Source organism: Helobdella robusta, assembly GCF_000326865.2.
Source record: "Helobdella robusta unplaced genomic scaffold HELROscaffold_61, whole genome shotgun sequence".
Classification (NCBI taxonomy): Eukaryota; Metazoa; Annelida; class Clitellata; order Rhynchobdellida; family Glossiphoniidae; genus Helobdella; species Helobdella robusta.
This window is the reverse complement of record NW_008705338.1, coordinates 17,358-34,706: the sequence shown is the minus strand read 5'-3', so window position 1 is coordinate 34,706 and position 17,349 is coordinate 17,358. Positions and strand designations below refer to the sequence as shown.

General features: G+C 31.2%; 2 protein-coding genes across 2 annotated transcripts in view; one reads left to right on the top strand and one right to left on the bottom strand.

Moving 5' to 3' along the window:
• The window catches only part of HELRODRAFT_87916 (hypothetical protein), a gene marked incomplete at both ends in the record, with an annotated part of 47,821 nt that extends 37,956 nt beyond the window's left edge, over window positions 1-9,865 (top strand). The window contains one exon of the mRNA XM_009029638.1: window positions 9,707-9,865. Coding sequence (XP_009027886.1) covers window positions 9,707-9,865 — 159 coding nt within the window. The remainder of the gene's footprint in view (window positions 1-9,706) is intronic.
• A 2,797-nt stretch (window positions 9,866-12,662) lies between these two features.
• HELRODRAFT_180320 (hypothetical protein) lies at window positions 12,663-13,190 on the bottom strand (the record flags this gene model as incomplete). The annotated part of the gene is made up of 1 exon (XM_009029643.1): window positions 12,663-13,190. The coding sequence occupies one exon, from the start codon at window positions 13,188-13,190 to the stop codon at window positions 12,663-12,665; it is 528 nt and encodes a 175-aa protein (XP_009027891.1).
• Window positions 13,191-17,349: the final 4,159 nt, after the last annotated feature.

Genomic DNA, 17,349 nt, shown 5'->3' with positions numbered 1-17,349 from the left:
ATCCGAAAAGAGCTTTTCTGTAGTAATAACGTTATTAATAATGTTTTGTCAGAAATGTCAAATATTAAAAGTTTTTTATTTAACTTTAATGATTAACTTTAATTCTAATTAAGTTACAATCAAAGTCGCTGTAAAAAAAAAGACGGAGCAATACTATATAACTACACTGATGATGGCAGTTGTTATCGAAAAGACCTTTTCTGTAGTAATAACGTTATTAATAATGTTTTGTCAAAAATGTCAAATATTAAAAGTTTTTTATTTAACCTTAATAAACTTCATCAAGATGACAGAAGTCTCGTTAGAAAAATTGAGAAACTCAACTACAAGTTGATTAATGCCAAAAACGCAGTAATCTTTATTAATAATTGTATTTATGATTTTCTAAACCCAAAATTAGTATTATATATATATATATATATATATGCAGTAATTTATGGTTTTTTACCAGTATATATATATATATATATATATATATATATATATATATATATATATAAATATTTAGGAACGAGGTTTTCATTAATACATATTTTGTAACGAGGTTTTCATTAATACATATTTTGTTAAATTTATTTGCCAATTTTGCATTTATCAACTTTTTTATTATGGACTCAACACAGCGTAGTTTTTGACATTCATATTTATTGTGAAATTGTGACATATTAGAAGCAATCAAGCAGTTTCGACCACATCCTACAACTATTTTCTCAATACCGGGATCAGGCTCTACTGTGTAACGTTGTACGTGAGCAACCGTACTTGCCTGTATCACCACGATATGAATATCATTCGCAGGCAGACAGCTTTCTACCGGTCAATACACAATTTATAAGTGTACGTCGGAAATCTACTACACTTACATCTTTAACTACTCTATTACAGTCTTAATTAAATTCAATTCCCATTACACAATTCATAGTACATTTATCGTATTTCATTTTATTTACTAACTTATTTATTTTAGTTTATTTTATTCCTACATACATTTTATAACCACATAATCTTAGTTATGCATTTAATTTGTGTAGAATATACTTAGCGTTCCATAATATTTTATACTAGTGATTACACCACATTCATCGCACACGTATTGTTTATTTCCTATTCTTCCAACTTTCCAGTTTTATTTTCATTTATTTTACCTTTTATTAATTAGTAACTTTTATTTAATTTCATGTTTTAGTATTAAATTTATCTTTTAGGTTACATCCTTCGCAAGGTACCATTTTAACTTCACTTTCAATTCCAATTTTATTTTTAATATCTTATCTATCATGTCCGCTAAATAATTTACATAATTCGTTTAATTCTCATTTATTTTAATTAAATTTCTTATATTTCATTGGTTTTAGGCTCTGATGATGGCTACTTAGCCGAAACAACGTTGTCAGCTTCTAATATGTCACAATTTCACAATAAATATGAATGTCAAAAACTATGCTGTGTTGAGTCCATAATAAAAAAGTTGATAAATGCAAAATGGGCAAATAAATTTAACAATATATATATATATATATATATATATACAATATTCTATAAATTCAATATTCTATAAATTCTACCGAATGTTTGGCGTTAACATGTTTGTAGTTCATTTTTTCGATTTTTCTTACTAAAGTTTTTTGGTGAACGTTTAGTTTATTAAAATTAAAAATAAACTTATTTTCCGAATTCATGCTGCAAATAAGGCCATATTTCGATTCCCAATGAATCATCATCAGTGCGGTTGATGTTTATATAGGGAAATATTGACTTTGTCAAAATGAACTTAGATGGAAATTAGGTGTCAGGTTTCTTTACTGGCTGGTCATCTACTTTGGTCTCCTTTTCTTCATCGATAGCATCATATTCTTCTTTGTCACTATTTACAATGCTAGTTTTTATTACTTCTTTGTTTTCATTGTTGGTTAAGCGCCGTTTGGGAATTAGGTTGTCATTTTTTGTTGTATATTTATTTTTGGTTTATTGATGTCAATTAGGAATGTAAGAAGTGTGTTCATGGTGTGATTAATAGGACGGACTCAAGGACGGGGTTGAGTGGTGGCATTGAAAGAGTGGAAAGCTTTGTTTATTTAGGGGTTAAGCTGAACGTGGATGGAGGATGTTTGAACGCTGTTCGACTAGAGTTCGTGTGGGATGGATGAAATTTAGGGAACTTGGTGGGGTATTGTGTAGAAAGATATGGTCAGTGAAAATGAAAGGAAGGGTATATAAAGCTTGTGTGAGAGCAGCGATGGTATATGGTGGTGAAACTTGGGTGTTGAGGAGAGAGGAGGAAAGTGTACTGCAGAGGGCTGAAAGAGCTATGGTGAGGATGATGTGTGGGGATAAAGTGAAGGATAGAAGGAGTAGTACAGAGCTGATGTCGAGGATGGGACTGAATGAGGACATTGTGACATTGATAAGGAGATCGAGATTGCGGTGGTATGGACATGTGTTGAGAAGGGATGAAAGGGTCGGGATTAGGCGAGTGTTGGAGTTCGAGGTTGAAGGAGTGATAGGAAGAGGTCGTCCGCGACTGGGATGGAGAGAGCAGGTGGAGAAGGACAAAGTGAAAGCGGGGTTGCGTGATACTGAGGCGAGTGACAGATGTGAATGGCGTCGAGGGGTATTTCGGTTTCATCATAGGTAGCCAAACGGCAACCCCCGATCTCGGGGAAAACGTCGTCTAAACGTGTGTTGTTGTTGTTGTTGATGTCAATTAGGACTGCTTCTGCAATTTTAAGATGCATGTAGTTGCTGTTCTGGTATATTACTTTGGTGTTGCTGTCGGGGATTTCACGGCTAATAGTGTTTGAGTGTGTTGAGTCCAAATGAGATTTGATAGCATCACTCTGTTTATGCATCGTAAGCCTTCTAGTCAGTGAGGTAGTAGTAATCCCGATATGAGTCATGTTGACGTGCACAGCCGTCAAAGGGGCAATTAAATTGATATATTACGTAGGTCTCATTCTCCAGATGTTCCAGGTAAAAACTGGCAAATAGGACGCCAGGGGAGGAACCCATAGCGACACCATCGAATTGCTTTTAAAGTTTGCCTGTGGGGCTGTGGAATGGGGCTTCGGTAGTGCAAATTTGAAGTAGGGACTTCAGTTGTGCTTTCGGTATGCTCAATGGAACCATATCTGAGTGGTAAACGGTGTTGATAATTATGTCAATTGTATCATGAATTGGTACATTTGTGAATAATGATTCAACATCCAGAGAGGCAATAAATTTGGATGGTTTATTAATGCTGAGGAGATTAATAAACTCACGGGAAGATTGTAGTGTGTAATTGTTTGGAATATATGGGGTTAAAATTTTGTTCAAGAATTTTGCAACAGGGTATGTGACGGTTGTAATTTGGCTAATAATTGGTCGGCTGGGATGATTATTCTTATGCGTTTTTATATTTCCATATAAGTAGCCAGGAGAGTATTCGCCTATAAGTGATGGAAGTTTGTCATCAGTGATGTGCTTTTTTATTTTCTTAATTATTGTGTTTAGTTTAGTTTTTAGTTGAGGAGTGGGATCTTTTTTGATTACTTGGAACTTTTTTGTATCTTTGAGAACATCATTGAGTTTTTCATGATAATCGGCTCGGCCAATAATGACATATTGTGCCGATTTATCAGCGCGTCGTATTACAATATCTTTATTTTCCCTTAGTTGTTTCGCCTCATCTTTCATCTCATCAGTGAGTAGCTTGCTTTGAAAACTACCACGTTGTTTCTTAGCTTCAGCTTGAAGCTCAATGGCAACAGAGGAAGTTGAACAGGAAGTTAACTAACTGGATATAAGACTTATTCTATTGAAAAGATTGTTAAAAGCAAATTACTACACAACAACTGCGTACAAAGTAGATGAAGCTATTCTTAAACATATCAATAAAAATGTCACATCAACCAACCCAAATAGTATAAAGTTAAACTCCGAATTTATTACAACAATATAAAGACGTCTCACCTAATACTGAAAAACAACTTTAGTCCTGAAGATAACTCTGTGTTAAAGCGTAATCACGTAATATATGAATTTAATTGCCCCTTTGACGGCTGTGCACGTCCACATGACTCATATATCGTGATTACTACTACTTTACTGACTAGAAGGCTTACGATGCATAAACAGAGTGGTGCTATCAAATCTCATTTGGACTCAACACACTCAATCACTATTAGCCGTGAAATCCTCGACAGTAACACCAAAGTAATATACCAGAACAGCAACTACACGCATCTTAAAATTGCAGAAGCAGTCCTAATTGACATCAATAAACCAAAAATAAATATACAACAAAAAATGACAACCTAATTCTCAATCCGGCGCTTAACCAACAATGAAAACAAAGAAGTAATAAAAACTAGCATTGTAAATAGTGACAAAGAAGAATGCTATTGATGAAGAAAAGGAGACCAAAGTAGATGACCAGCCAATAAAGAAACCTGACACCTAATTTCTATCTAAGTTCATTTTGACTAAGTCAATATTTCCCTATATAAACATCAACCGCGCTGATGATGATTCATTCTGAATCGAAATATGGCCTTATTTGCAGCTTGAATTCGGAAAATAAGTTTATTTTTAATTTTAATAAACTAAACGTTCACCAAAAAACTTTAGTGAGAAAAATCGAAAAAATGAACTACAAACATGTTAACGCCAAACATTCGGTAGAATTTATAGAATATTGTAAAAATTATGGTCTATTACCAACATATATAAGAAGACTGTCAGAAATGCAATTATTGAGGAAAATCACAGCATGTTCGGCGTTAGTTAACTTCCTGTTCAACTTTTCGATTTTTCTAACGGTTGATCGTAAGAAAGCTATTTTCGGTATATCTGTACCATCTTCGATGTTCGAATTGATACGTTGTGTATGTGGCCAAAGATGCTGATATATATATATATATATCATATATCTGATATATATATATATATATCATATATATATATATATATATATATATAATTGTTCTCATCAAAAATCATTGAGAAGAAAATGACATACTATGTGGGCAACGTGGAATTCTGTAAAAAGGAAGTTATTGAAGAATTTTTGAAAAGTAATAATATTTCATTCAACCACTGTTTCCCAGTTTTCCGAAGACGTAACTCCGATGATATAAATATTAATAATACCAACAAAGAACCTCAAATTGAATCAACAGCCTTCAAGATTATTCTTCCAAAGGTTGAATGCAGCAAGTTAGTAAACCCAGAAATCTGGCCTAAATATACTTTTCTTCACGAATGGGATTACAACTATTCTAAAAACAAGAATCCTATCCTCAAGCCAAATCATGGATCACAGCTATAAATTAAATGAACTCTCTAATTTAAATGATGAGTTTAACAAATTTTTTACTTTATTTAATAATTTTTCAAATTATTATAATGCTTTTGATTTAAAAAAACACTTAATTTCTTCATTTAATTTTAATCTATTTTATTTTAATGCTCGCAGTATTCTTAATAAGGTAAACGATATATCTATTTTATTATCTAACCTTGGTGTTGCTTTTAACATTCTTGCTATAACTGAGACCTGGCTTGACAATAACAATGCTGACCTTGTTAAAATTCCTAATTTTACTTTTATTTATAAAAATAGAGATTCTAAATCCCGTGGTGGGGGAGTGGGATTTTTCATTAGGGATGGTTTAAATTATTTGATTAGAGATGATTTGTGTCCAAAGTCTGAGCATTTTGAATATATGGCTATTGAATTGATCTTAAATCATTCACATAATATTATTATTTTTGTTGTTTATCATTCACCAAATAAGGACCCTAATTTATTTATTGATAATTTAGTTTCAGTAGTTAATGAATCTCAATTGAAATCCCGTTCAAAGCATATTTATATTACTGGGGATTTTAACATTAATCTTTTGGGTGATGATTGTCACAACTATTGTTCTAATTTTTTAAATGCCTTTAGTGCTATTAATTTTTTACCTTTGATAAATAAACCAACAAGAATAACAGAATATTCTTCAACATTAATTGATAATATACTCACTAATCATTTTTCAAATCATTTTTCAGGTATAATCATTTCAGATATTTCTGACCATCTTCCCATTTTTACTTTTAGTCAAGAATAGTCGATTGGTCCTATAAATGATAACCAATTTATTACTCGTAATTTTTCTAAGAAAAATATTAATTGTCTTGTTAAGGCATTAGCTTTTCAAAATTGGGAACCAGTTTTATGTAATAATGATGTAGATTCGGCTTTTTCAGTTTTTGTTGATATATTTCGTTATAATGTCTTGCAAACGCCCTATCATGAATCCAAATAGTAAAGTAAAACGACATCCTTGGTTAACCCGAGGTCTTTTAATCTCTGCAAAAAATAAGTACTCAAAATTTTTATCTCACCCTACTACCTTAAATAAACAAATTTATACTAAGTATAGAAATCTTTTCACACACTTAAAACGTCTAGCAGAAGAAAAGTTTATAATTAATAATTTGAAAAAAAAAAACAAAAATAATTTAAAACTCACTTGGTTTTTAATTAATAAATCTATTAATAAAACTAATTTAATTAAATTTCCTAATTTAATTAAAGTTAATGATAAATAATTGATGATAAAACAGAAATTTGTGAATCCTTTAATGCGTTTTTTACTTCTCATTTTAACTCTGTTCTTAATAATGTAGGTTCTGACGAGATATACACTTTTTTGCCACATTCAAATCCTCATACATTTTTCACGCCTGAGGTTTTAGAAATTGAAATACAACGGATTGTGAAAGGGCTTAGTAATTCTCACTCACAGGCTGACGATTACTCCTCAAATTTTTTGGGTAAACAAACGATATTATCAATTCTTAAACCTTTAACCCATTGTATTAACCTCTCTTTGCAGAAGGGTATTTTTCCAAATTGTTTGAAGACGTCAAAAGTCATCCCTTTATATAAATCTGGTTCTCGTGATTTAATAAATAATTATAGACCTATATCCATAATCTCTACTTTTTCTAAAATTATGGAGAAAGTTGTCCAGCATCGTTTATCCAATTTTTTAAATAATTTTAATTTAATTAGTGATAGACAATATGGTTTCCGTAAAAATTGTTCTACTGAATTAGCTATATTGGATTTAAATCAATATGTTTTGAATAGTATTGAATCTAAGGATTTGGCTATTGGAGTGTTTGTGGACATATCTAAAGCGTTTGATACTGTAAGACATGACTTATTGTTAAAGAAACTTCTTAATGTTGGTATTAGAGGTTCCACTTATGAATGGTTTGTAAGTTACTTAAGTAACAGTACACAATATGTTTCAATGGGTGATTCTGTTTTTTCGCTTCGTTCCATCAAATGTGGTGTTCCACAAGGTTCCATCTTGGGACCACTTTTATTTAACATTTTTTTAAATGATCTAACGAATTCATCATCACGCTTAAAATTCATATTATATGCAGATGATACGATTTTGTTGAATGGTAAATCTATAATCGAGTTAACTCAAGCGTTAAATGAGGAATTAGTTAGAATGGATGAAATTCAATCAATTGAAGATAAATTTATCAAAGATCAAATGTATTTTGTTTGGTCCATCTATTGTTACTAACCTGATAAATTTTGAAATTTTTATTGATGATAACTTAATCCCTAGAGTTCATTCGATAAAATTCTCGGTTGTAACACTCTCAAGTAATTTGAATTGGAAGGAACTTTATTCTGGATATTTCAAAGAAAATTTCTAGGGGGCTTGGTGTTATAAATAAACTAAGACAAACATTTCCACAAAAAATTTTATTATTTTACATTAATTTATCCTTATTTTATTTATTGCATCATCGTTCGGGGTAAAAATACAAAATCACATATAATAATCCTTACTAGGTGTCAAAATTATTTTATAAGAATAATATATAATCTTCATATGTTTGATCATATAACTTATTTTTTCAAAAAATCTGGTATTTTATCAATTAATTATTTGTACATTTTAAGAATCTTAATATTTATTTATAAAATGGTTAAGTTAAAAATGTATAGTTATTTCCATAAATTTATTATTAAAGCTAGCTCAATTGTTAAGAGACAAACTAGACATACCCCTGAATTTTATGTTCCAACTGTAAGAACTGATCTGCTCTCTAATTCTTTATTTATTTATGGTATTAAATTATGGTCCTCCTTATCTTCTAATATAAAATTATTGTCTAGCTTAATTAAGTTTAAGAAATCAATAATTATACTATTAAATTTTGGATATTTTTATGCTGTTTAATTAAATATATAAAACTAAAGTTTATGTTAAATATCATTTATATTTCATCAATGTGTTTTCATGACACTTTGATTTTTATATTAAGAACATTAAAATTATAGTTTAATTGATCAGAACTTTAATTTTAGAGATTTTCATGTTAAAGTAAATTGAACAATTTCAGTTTTGCAACATCTCTTTTTGATAATTATGTTATATAGTGTTTTGTTTATTTCTGGTCATATTACGTTGTTTGAATGAATCATCTTCGGAATCGAAATATGGCCTTATTTGCAGCATGAATTCTAAAAACAAGTTTATTTTGAATTTTAATAAATTAAACTTTCACCAAAAAACTTTAGTGAAAAAAATCGAAAAAACGAACTACAAACATATTAACGCCAAACATTCGGTAGAATTTATAGAATATTGTAAAAATTATGGTCTATTACCAACATATATATATACTGTGCAATGAGCATATTTGGTCATCTGGGCACATCCACAACATATCAATTTGAATACCGAAGATGGTAGGAATACCGAAAAAAGCTTTTCTGTTCTATCATGCATTAAATAAACAAAAATTTTGGTTTTGAACTCAAGAAACTTGAAAATAATTTACGATCAACCGTTAAAAAATCGAAAAGTTGAACAGGAAGTTAACTAACGCCGAACATGCTGTGATTTTCCCCAATAATTGCATTTCTGACAGTCTTATTCCAATATATTTATATATATATATAATGTATGTAAAAATATGTGTATATATATATATAATTATTATAATCTATTACTAATCGTTTTTGATCTTTTTTTTTATTAGTCTTTAATTATTGCAGCACTGACATACGCTGAACCACTTACAATGTTACAGATATATCATTTATATATCTTTATTATGTTCTCAATATCTTCATTCTTCAACCAATGGTATGAAGCAGCCATCTTTCGCCACAAAGACTGATTATCCTTTTCACACGACGTACACATGTATTTATGTGCACGCGCAAGCACCGCTTCATATACGCTGAGTATATGATAGCCATTGAGATGTTTGACTCAGCGCGCATTTGAACCACTGAGCCATCTCGCCGGCCAGCATGCGACAACTTACGTCGTCTACCCATTTACCAACCCCGAAAGGATGGACGGCTAGGTTGACCGGGAGTCGGCTACCCGGATGAACCTGTAGAAACTGCAGAATTCGAACCCGGGTCGTGGGAGTGGTAGACAGACACGCTAACCACTCAGCCACAAGACCCCTTAAGTCTGCATCTGAAGTCTTTATAATCTCTTATATGCTCATTGTATGTATTAATATATATCAAGATTAATTATGATTGCAAAAACTTAAAATTTGCTTGTTTAAAAATAGCACATGAACTTTTAATAGAAATTTATTTTACTAATATTAAACACTTAAATTTTTTCAAGTTTTCACTCTAATTATTTTGATCAAATATATTTAATTTTTTCAGGTTGTTGTTACAAACACGGTGCCCCATGAAGTACAAAAAATGCAATGTCACAAAATTAAAACAGTCGATATAAGCAGTATGTTGTCTGAAGCCATACGCAGAATACAGAATCAAGAGTCTATGTCACACTTATTTCATGACATTTCTTGTCAAGATTGATATTTGAAATAATAGGTATATTCAAATTTCACTTGAACAAATTTCTTTACGACTTGAAATCTGCTTTATTACACATGTTTATGTAGCGCTGCAGTCATGCGGCTGCGCAGAAACGCAAGCTATCTTTCTTTTCTCAAGTGCGTAACGTGCGTACATCTACTTATGAACGAAATAACGCACTTTAGCGTATAATAGGCAAGAATCTTGACTAAAAAGTAATTGTTGATGAAAAAATTTTGTTTTAAATTTATAATTATAAATAAACTGGGAAAGGAAGGTTTGTTGCAAAATCATTTTTTGTGCACATCTTCGTATCGATTTAGTTCCTAATGTTTCAATCCTTTGTTTTTATCGTAGACTAACATGTAAGCAAATCGGTGATGATGAATGATAATGGGCAGGCATGTTAATTGCTAAATTGGGCTGGATTGGAGAACGCAATTTTTTTGTAAACTCAATTTTTGGCAGTGTGAGAAACTCGATAAAAAAATTTTCGAAGTTAACAGTGGAATAATTTAAAAAAAACAATGACAGACCTATAAAGGTTGTTTGCTTCGAACAAAAGTGGACAGTGGTAAACTAATAAGGTGATGATAAACCAGGTTTTGTGAAATGTTAAGATTTTAATAAATAGCTGTATTGGATTGCCTAGACTTGAAATTTCTTTTGAAAATATACCTGTCTTTTTTATGCTAAATAAAATAAAAAAGATTTTTAGTTTATAAGTTGACAAGTTCAAATATTTTATGTAATTATCAAATTTATTTGTATATTCATAATCCTATTTTAAACTAATCTAATTTTTTCACAGTGCTTGCACCAGTTCTTATCGTCGACATTTTTGTGAACTTTCAATTATGTATAACGATTTTTGTTGGTTCCATCAATTAATGTTCGATGCCTTTATTTTATTTTGTATTTTGTTTTTGGATTTGTTGATAAAAAATTATGGTTTGAATAATAAAAGCGTCGTTGGTTTACGTAGGATATTTTCGTAATGCTATTCGTAGAGTGCAACACACTGAGTATTGAGTAACAATTATGTGAATTCTGGTAAAGACGCTTTGAATTTGGCCAGAATTTGACTTCGGCTTCCGCCATTTTGAAAGGCCAAATAGTGCAATTTCCATATAAGCGATTGTCATAAATCGCATGTTTTTTTTCAATAGCTTGTTTTCATTTAAAAAATCAAACTTCAAAATTTTGGATTTTTTGTATTCAGCCAAATTCACTGGATGCGTCTCTGCATTCTAATGCATAGGCATCTCGGAGAAAAGGTATATGCGAATAGACAGTTTCAAGATAATAATGTCTAATGTCTTTTAAGTGATAGGCAGGCATGGTTGTATCGCTTACGTTTAACGTTTTTAATGTTATAATTCTGTCGACTCGATTCCCAGAAGTATCAGCGACAGCGCATCATCGCGTACGCAGTCTGCAGCAGTTACATAATTTTGCCGCTCTTTATTGTATCGGCTCTCGCAGATCGCCCTTAATAATTACTCATATGCTGTTTCGTAAGGGTTACGTAAGCTTTTCCCCTAATATATGAATGTGACACCATCGCTGCTCTTGTTTCGAGTAGGTAGACTGTTTAATGGAGAAAATGTGATAGGGCATTTCTGGTCTAAATGCTCACTATTTGACTCACTCCCTATAAGATGATGAAACTAATCTTTAGTTCAGACGTTTAACAAATTATTTAAAATAAAAATATCCTCTAAATTTGTCATAAAATGACACGCAGTGATAAAATAATATTATTTTTCGTTTATTTTTGCGAAAATACTTTGTTATTTTGTTTTTCATTTATTTTTGTGACAAAAAAGGGTACTCACAACTTATGTCTGTTCGTATAAACTCGACAATTTACTACGATGGGATTTTTGCCGGAAAAGGAATTTTTTAATCGATTTTTTTTAGAAGCCGGGTTTTTTTATTCGACTCCAGAAAATGTTATATATTTTTAAAAAGGATAATTTTTTGATATTGTGTTTTTAGAGGATAAATTATATGTAGCAATAATAAGCAATCATCTTTAAAACTGAAAATAAAGGCTAATAATATAAATAAAATCACAATTTTTTTCAGTATATTGTCGAACATGAGAATAAAGTAATTTTCCTAAGAAAAACATTTAAATTGAGTGATTTCAAGTGTTTTTTAAAGTAGTTTTTATTTAGTAGAGATAATAAGGTGAAATTATGATACAAAAGTTGATGTACTTTCAGTATGTTTAAAACACAAAAATAAAGTAATTTTACTGTGAAAAACGATTACAGAGACTGATTTTAAGTGTTTTTGATTTAGTAGTAAAATAATTTCACCTTATTAATTATAAATAATGCAAAAGTTGAAATTTTTTTTGAATTCCGAAATCTTTACCCTAGTCGGATTTTTTTGAGGGGCCGGAGTCGGAAGTTGGATTTTTTTGAAGAGTCGGATAGTTTTCATCCGACACAGTGCAATTTACACAGAAAGCTTTAAATACCAAAAAATCCGGACCAGGTCAGCACGCAGACGTGAGGCCTGGCATCGTACCGTCTGAGCTGATTACCTAATTTATTTAACAGCATATAGTGACACTTGTTTTTGAGACATTTTAACATTTTTTCTTATTAAATTTGTTTTTAAAACAATTAAGCATTTCGGGTTAACTTTGCCTTTACAATTTTAATAATTAACATAGAGATGGAATTTGTTTATCGGCGTTGAATTAGTTTACGTTTTTTAAGTGTTAGCAATTTATCTTGTTGGACAGAAAAATGTACCCTACATCGTCTTTTCCACCTTGAAATCACTTTTCTACCTCAAAATATTTTTGAGTATTGTCATTATCTACATTTTTCATCGTTTCTACTCGGATGCTTTCATCAAATTGGATGGTTTTTTCAATTGCGCTCAGTTCAAGCTCATTAAATAAGTCGTCGTAATTTTCGGATTCGCACGCACGTCCATTCAATTTTTCATATACTTTTTCACATTTACTATTGCGACTAAAATTTTCTTCCGCTTGGGAGTCGATAAACTGCACTTTTTTGTTTAAATTTTCTGATATATTTGAGCCCTGGTCCATCAACGGATTTGAATGATCAAGAAATTTTTTCAGTTTATTTGACATTCTGTATTTGAGCGTTTTATGTTGCACTAAATTATCCATCAACGTACCGAAGGAGAAACTTTTTGATTGCGATAGCGATCGTTTGACATTATTATTTCCATTGCTTTTTAATTTTTTGTTTGCCACTTTAAACAATTTTTTGGATTTTGACTTGTGATAATTAGGTGAAAAGCGACTTTTCGGCGACTCTTGACGGGATTTCATTTTGTAGCTAATTGTAACCTTTGCAAAAAGTTAAATAAATATTTTTTTTATGTTTAGTAAGTTATAAATTTTTAACTAAAACAAAGTGATATACCAAACATGGTTTACATCAACGTACAAAATTTTGTACAAAAAGTAAAAAATTGTCCCTTCTGTACAGTGGCGGATTTAAAGGGGGCGGGGGCAAAAAGGTAGCAAGCTTAATTTTCAAGCCACACCAGAAACAATTTGGAAGTTTTTGGCCCCTCGACAAATTTGAAATGTTATCTATATCCGCCCCTTCTGTAATTTTGAAATTATCTTTCATAGGTGCACAAATATTCTTCAAGTTAATATTTTTTAAATCGAATAAATCAACGTAAATACTTTTTAAATGCTCATAAAAACAGATATATATGATATTTTTTTCGTTTTTTCATAAATCATCTCAGTCTTAAAACGATTCTTTGACAAAAGTGCATCAGAAGACACATAGGAAAAAAAGCGCATAAACATATTTGCTCTCGAGAAAAAGCGCACATCGAAAAAAATGTACATCAAAATAAGTAAATAAAGGAAAATTCGACATCTAAATAAACGCGCACAGAAGAAGCGCATTCGACTTGTGCGCTTTTTTCCGGCTACTCTTAAAACAGGTGCACCAAGAAACCGTGTCGGGAACATGTTGACTGAAAAGGAATTCAAACTTAAAATGCTTGTAATAGCATAAAAATAAATTAAAAACCTCACTTGAAAAATTTTTTAAGAAAACCTTCGGTTGAAAATATTATTTTGGTTGATTAAGTTGAATGTTGAAATTTGAAAATCGCTTAATTTTTTGGTATGTTTTGATTTAAATAATTTTTCTTATATATCAATCAATCAATTAATTTATAAAGAGCTTTTTCCGCGATGTCCAACAGCGCTCCTCAATGAATTTTGCAAACAGATGGGTCTTGAGATCCGCTCCGAACTTCGTAAATGATGGAGAAGTAGTCAGAAAAAGAGGTAGAGAGTTCCAGAAAAAAGGGCTAGAAAAAGCAAAAGCAGATTTAACAAAAGAGTGTTTAACACGAGTTAAGAAGTAAGAACAAGAAGACGATCGTAAACCGTGGCGTTTAGGTTCAATTAATATATCTGATAAATACTTAGGAAATAATTTAGATTGAGACATATACATAAATGTGCAAATTTAAAAAATTATTCTATATTTTATAGGTAGCCAGCGCAAGAGAACAATATCTGGAGTTATATGAGAAAAGAAAGAAGAACGAGCAACTAGACAAGCAGCAGAGTTAAAAGCTTTACTTAAAGGATAGAGTGTAGAATCAGAAAGACAATAGTAGAGCGAGTTACAATAGAAAAATGGTTTGGATAAAAACGAAAGCAATAATTATAGACCTGTCTATAATCTACATTTTGTTTCAAAGGTTTTTGAACGTCTAATGCTGACTCGTTTACTGGGTCATTTATCTACCCATAGACTCTTGCCGTCGGTTCAGTCGGCTTACAGACCTGGTTCATCTACAGAAACTGCTCTCCTAAAGGTATTTGGTGATATAGTAAAGCAAGTTGATAATGGTAATGTGGTATTGTTGGCGCTTTTGAATCTCAGTTCTGCATTTGACTCGGTTGATCATGCGGTGCTTTTAAAAAGATTATCGGTCTCATTTGGTATTGGTGGTGTGGTGCTTGATTGGTTCGCTTCATATTTGACGGGTCGTGCACAAAAAGTAAGTTTTGGTAGGTTGGTGTCTGTAAGATGGAAATGCAAACGGGTGTACCACAGGGATCGGTACTGGGTCCGATATTATCGATGTTGCCGCAGGTCGCGAAACTCAATGCTATCTGCTTTCTTCAAGAAATGTCTTCCAGTTGATATTTTTACTAACCTGGTGGTGAGTTTTGTACTGTTTAGATTAGACTATTGCAATACCAATGGTGCTGGTGTAGGGGTAGTAAATAAAGTTCAACGAATCCAGAATGCTGCCGCCAGATTGGTCATTGGTCTAAGTAGACGTAATCACATTACAAAGTGGTTGGAAAGTCTCCTCTGGCTACCGATCAGGTAACGGTTAAGATGGCCGTGCTGGCTCATGGTTGCGTAAATGGTGATGGCCCAGAATATCTGAAGGAGGTTTTTCGCAAAAGCACTTAAGTTGATGTGGGACATGCCTTGCGTTCGGTTTTGTCAGAAATGATGGAAATTCCTAGTACCATGAAAAAACTGGGTGACAAATGTGTGGTATGGAATGGTATGGAATAATCTTCCAACAAGATTAATGCAAATTGTTCTAGAAAAAGATTTCAGAAGAGAGTTAAAAAGTTATTTGTTCAACAAAGCATTTAATCACAGTACTATCCTCTGAGGAATGTCAATAGAGTGAATAACATAATAATAATAATATTAATATATAACAATCCTAGATAAGACCAACGAAGTAACAAGGAGAAGAGTGGGATCGTCAAGAAAAGACAAAAGTTTTTTTATTCCACGTAGATGAAGGTAAGAACTTCTAGCAACACTATTAATTTGAGAAAAAAGATACGTACTAGAATCAAAGTTAAACCATAGACTATGAAACTTGTGAAAAACATCAAAAATTTTAGAATCATGTAAGATAATAGGAGGAATAGTAATAGAGTGTTTAGATTTATTAAAACAAATTAATGTTGGAAAATTAATAAGTTGGTCTAACGAATAAAGACTGGAAATAAGCACAAACAAATGTAAGCTGTGAAAAACAGGCTACAATATCCTTTAGACATTATTATAGATCGCCGTTTTATCAGCCAGAGGTTGAAGAGATTATCAGATCTTGGAGCTGTTGTAGTTCAACACCATGTTTCGGCGTTTAAACATTGTTATTTCGTTTGAATTTCAGTTGATTTTGTTGTTATAAATTGAGAGTATTAATATTTTCAACATTTTTTTTTTATAATTTTAATAGTTGAACAGGTTTTAAACAGAATCAATTTGAATAATTTAAAAGGTAAGTTTAATTTGAATATATATATATATATATATATATATATATATATATATATATATATATAGTTTGAAACGAAGCTTTCTTTTATGCATGTCATTGAACTTGTATACCAACCCTGCGTTTAATAGCTTTTTAATAAGAATCTCAACGCTGCGTAGTTTTTTGTACTCTTGTTTATTTAAAGTTTCCATAAGTAACTACATGGACACGAAGATTAACTATGTATACACTTTCAATACAAAATCATTTAATCGATAATCACAGTATAACAATTTACTAAAGAAATATTCAACAATAACAAAAAGATACCGTATCGCAATAAGAATACTTTTTCAACATAAAATTGCAGAAGCACTTAAATAAACTAAAAGAACCATGTAATAAATATACAACAAAATGCGGTAACTTAACTACCGGGAAGGCAAAATAAAGAATATTGCGAAGTCCGGTGCTCGGAGTCGGAAAATGTATCAAGGAGTCTATATCAATTTTCAAATGACGGAAAATTTTTATTAGACTTGGACACCTTCTTTATAAAATTATTAAAAATTTAAAAATGAAGAATTTACAAATTTTGAATAAATAGTGGGCGAATGTAAATTTGATTGTTTTAAATTAGTTCTCGTTCTTTCGATTTAAATTTTTTACACATTCACGGTAATATCTAGCGCGATTAGCAGCACTGTACGATTAGCAAGCAACTGTGCTGCTAATAGAAAAAAGTTCAGAGGAATAAACTGTTAAATTTCTTGTCACGTAGATCGTTTAATTAATTGATATAATATTGAAAAACATTAAAAGAAAAGAAAAAAACTAAGCAACGTTCTTGACTTGTTTATTATCAACCGGATCAGAAAGAAGGAAAAAGTGAAGTTACATACAAAGCAAAGAACATTTGGTCCAAAGAAAATAAATGTATATCATAAATCATGTTTTAATATAAAACATAAAACTCAACACCTTCTCATTTTATTTAAAACATTAGATTCTTTAGTCTTGGTCCAACCATTGGTTTTGTCAGAGCATCAGCAACTTGAAGTTCTGTCGCAACTCGTTCAACTGAAACTTCTTCTTCTGCAACTTTTTTTCTGACAAAGAAATGTCTAATGTGGATATGCTTTGTTCTTCTGTGAAGTTCTGAATTGTGTGCTAAACGAATTGCTGCTTCATTGTCTACAAAATTTCTG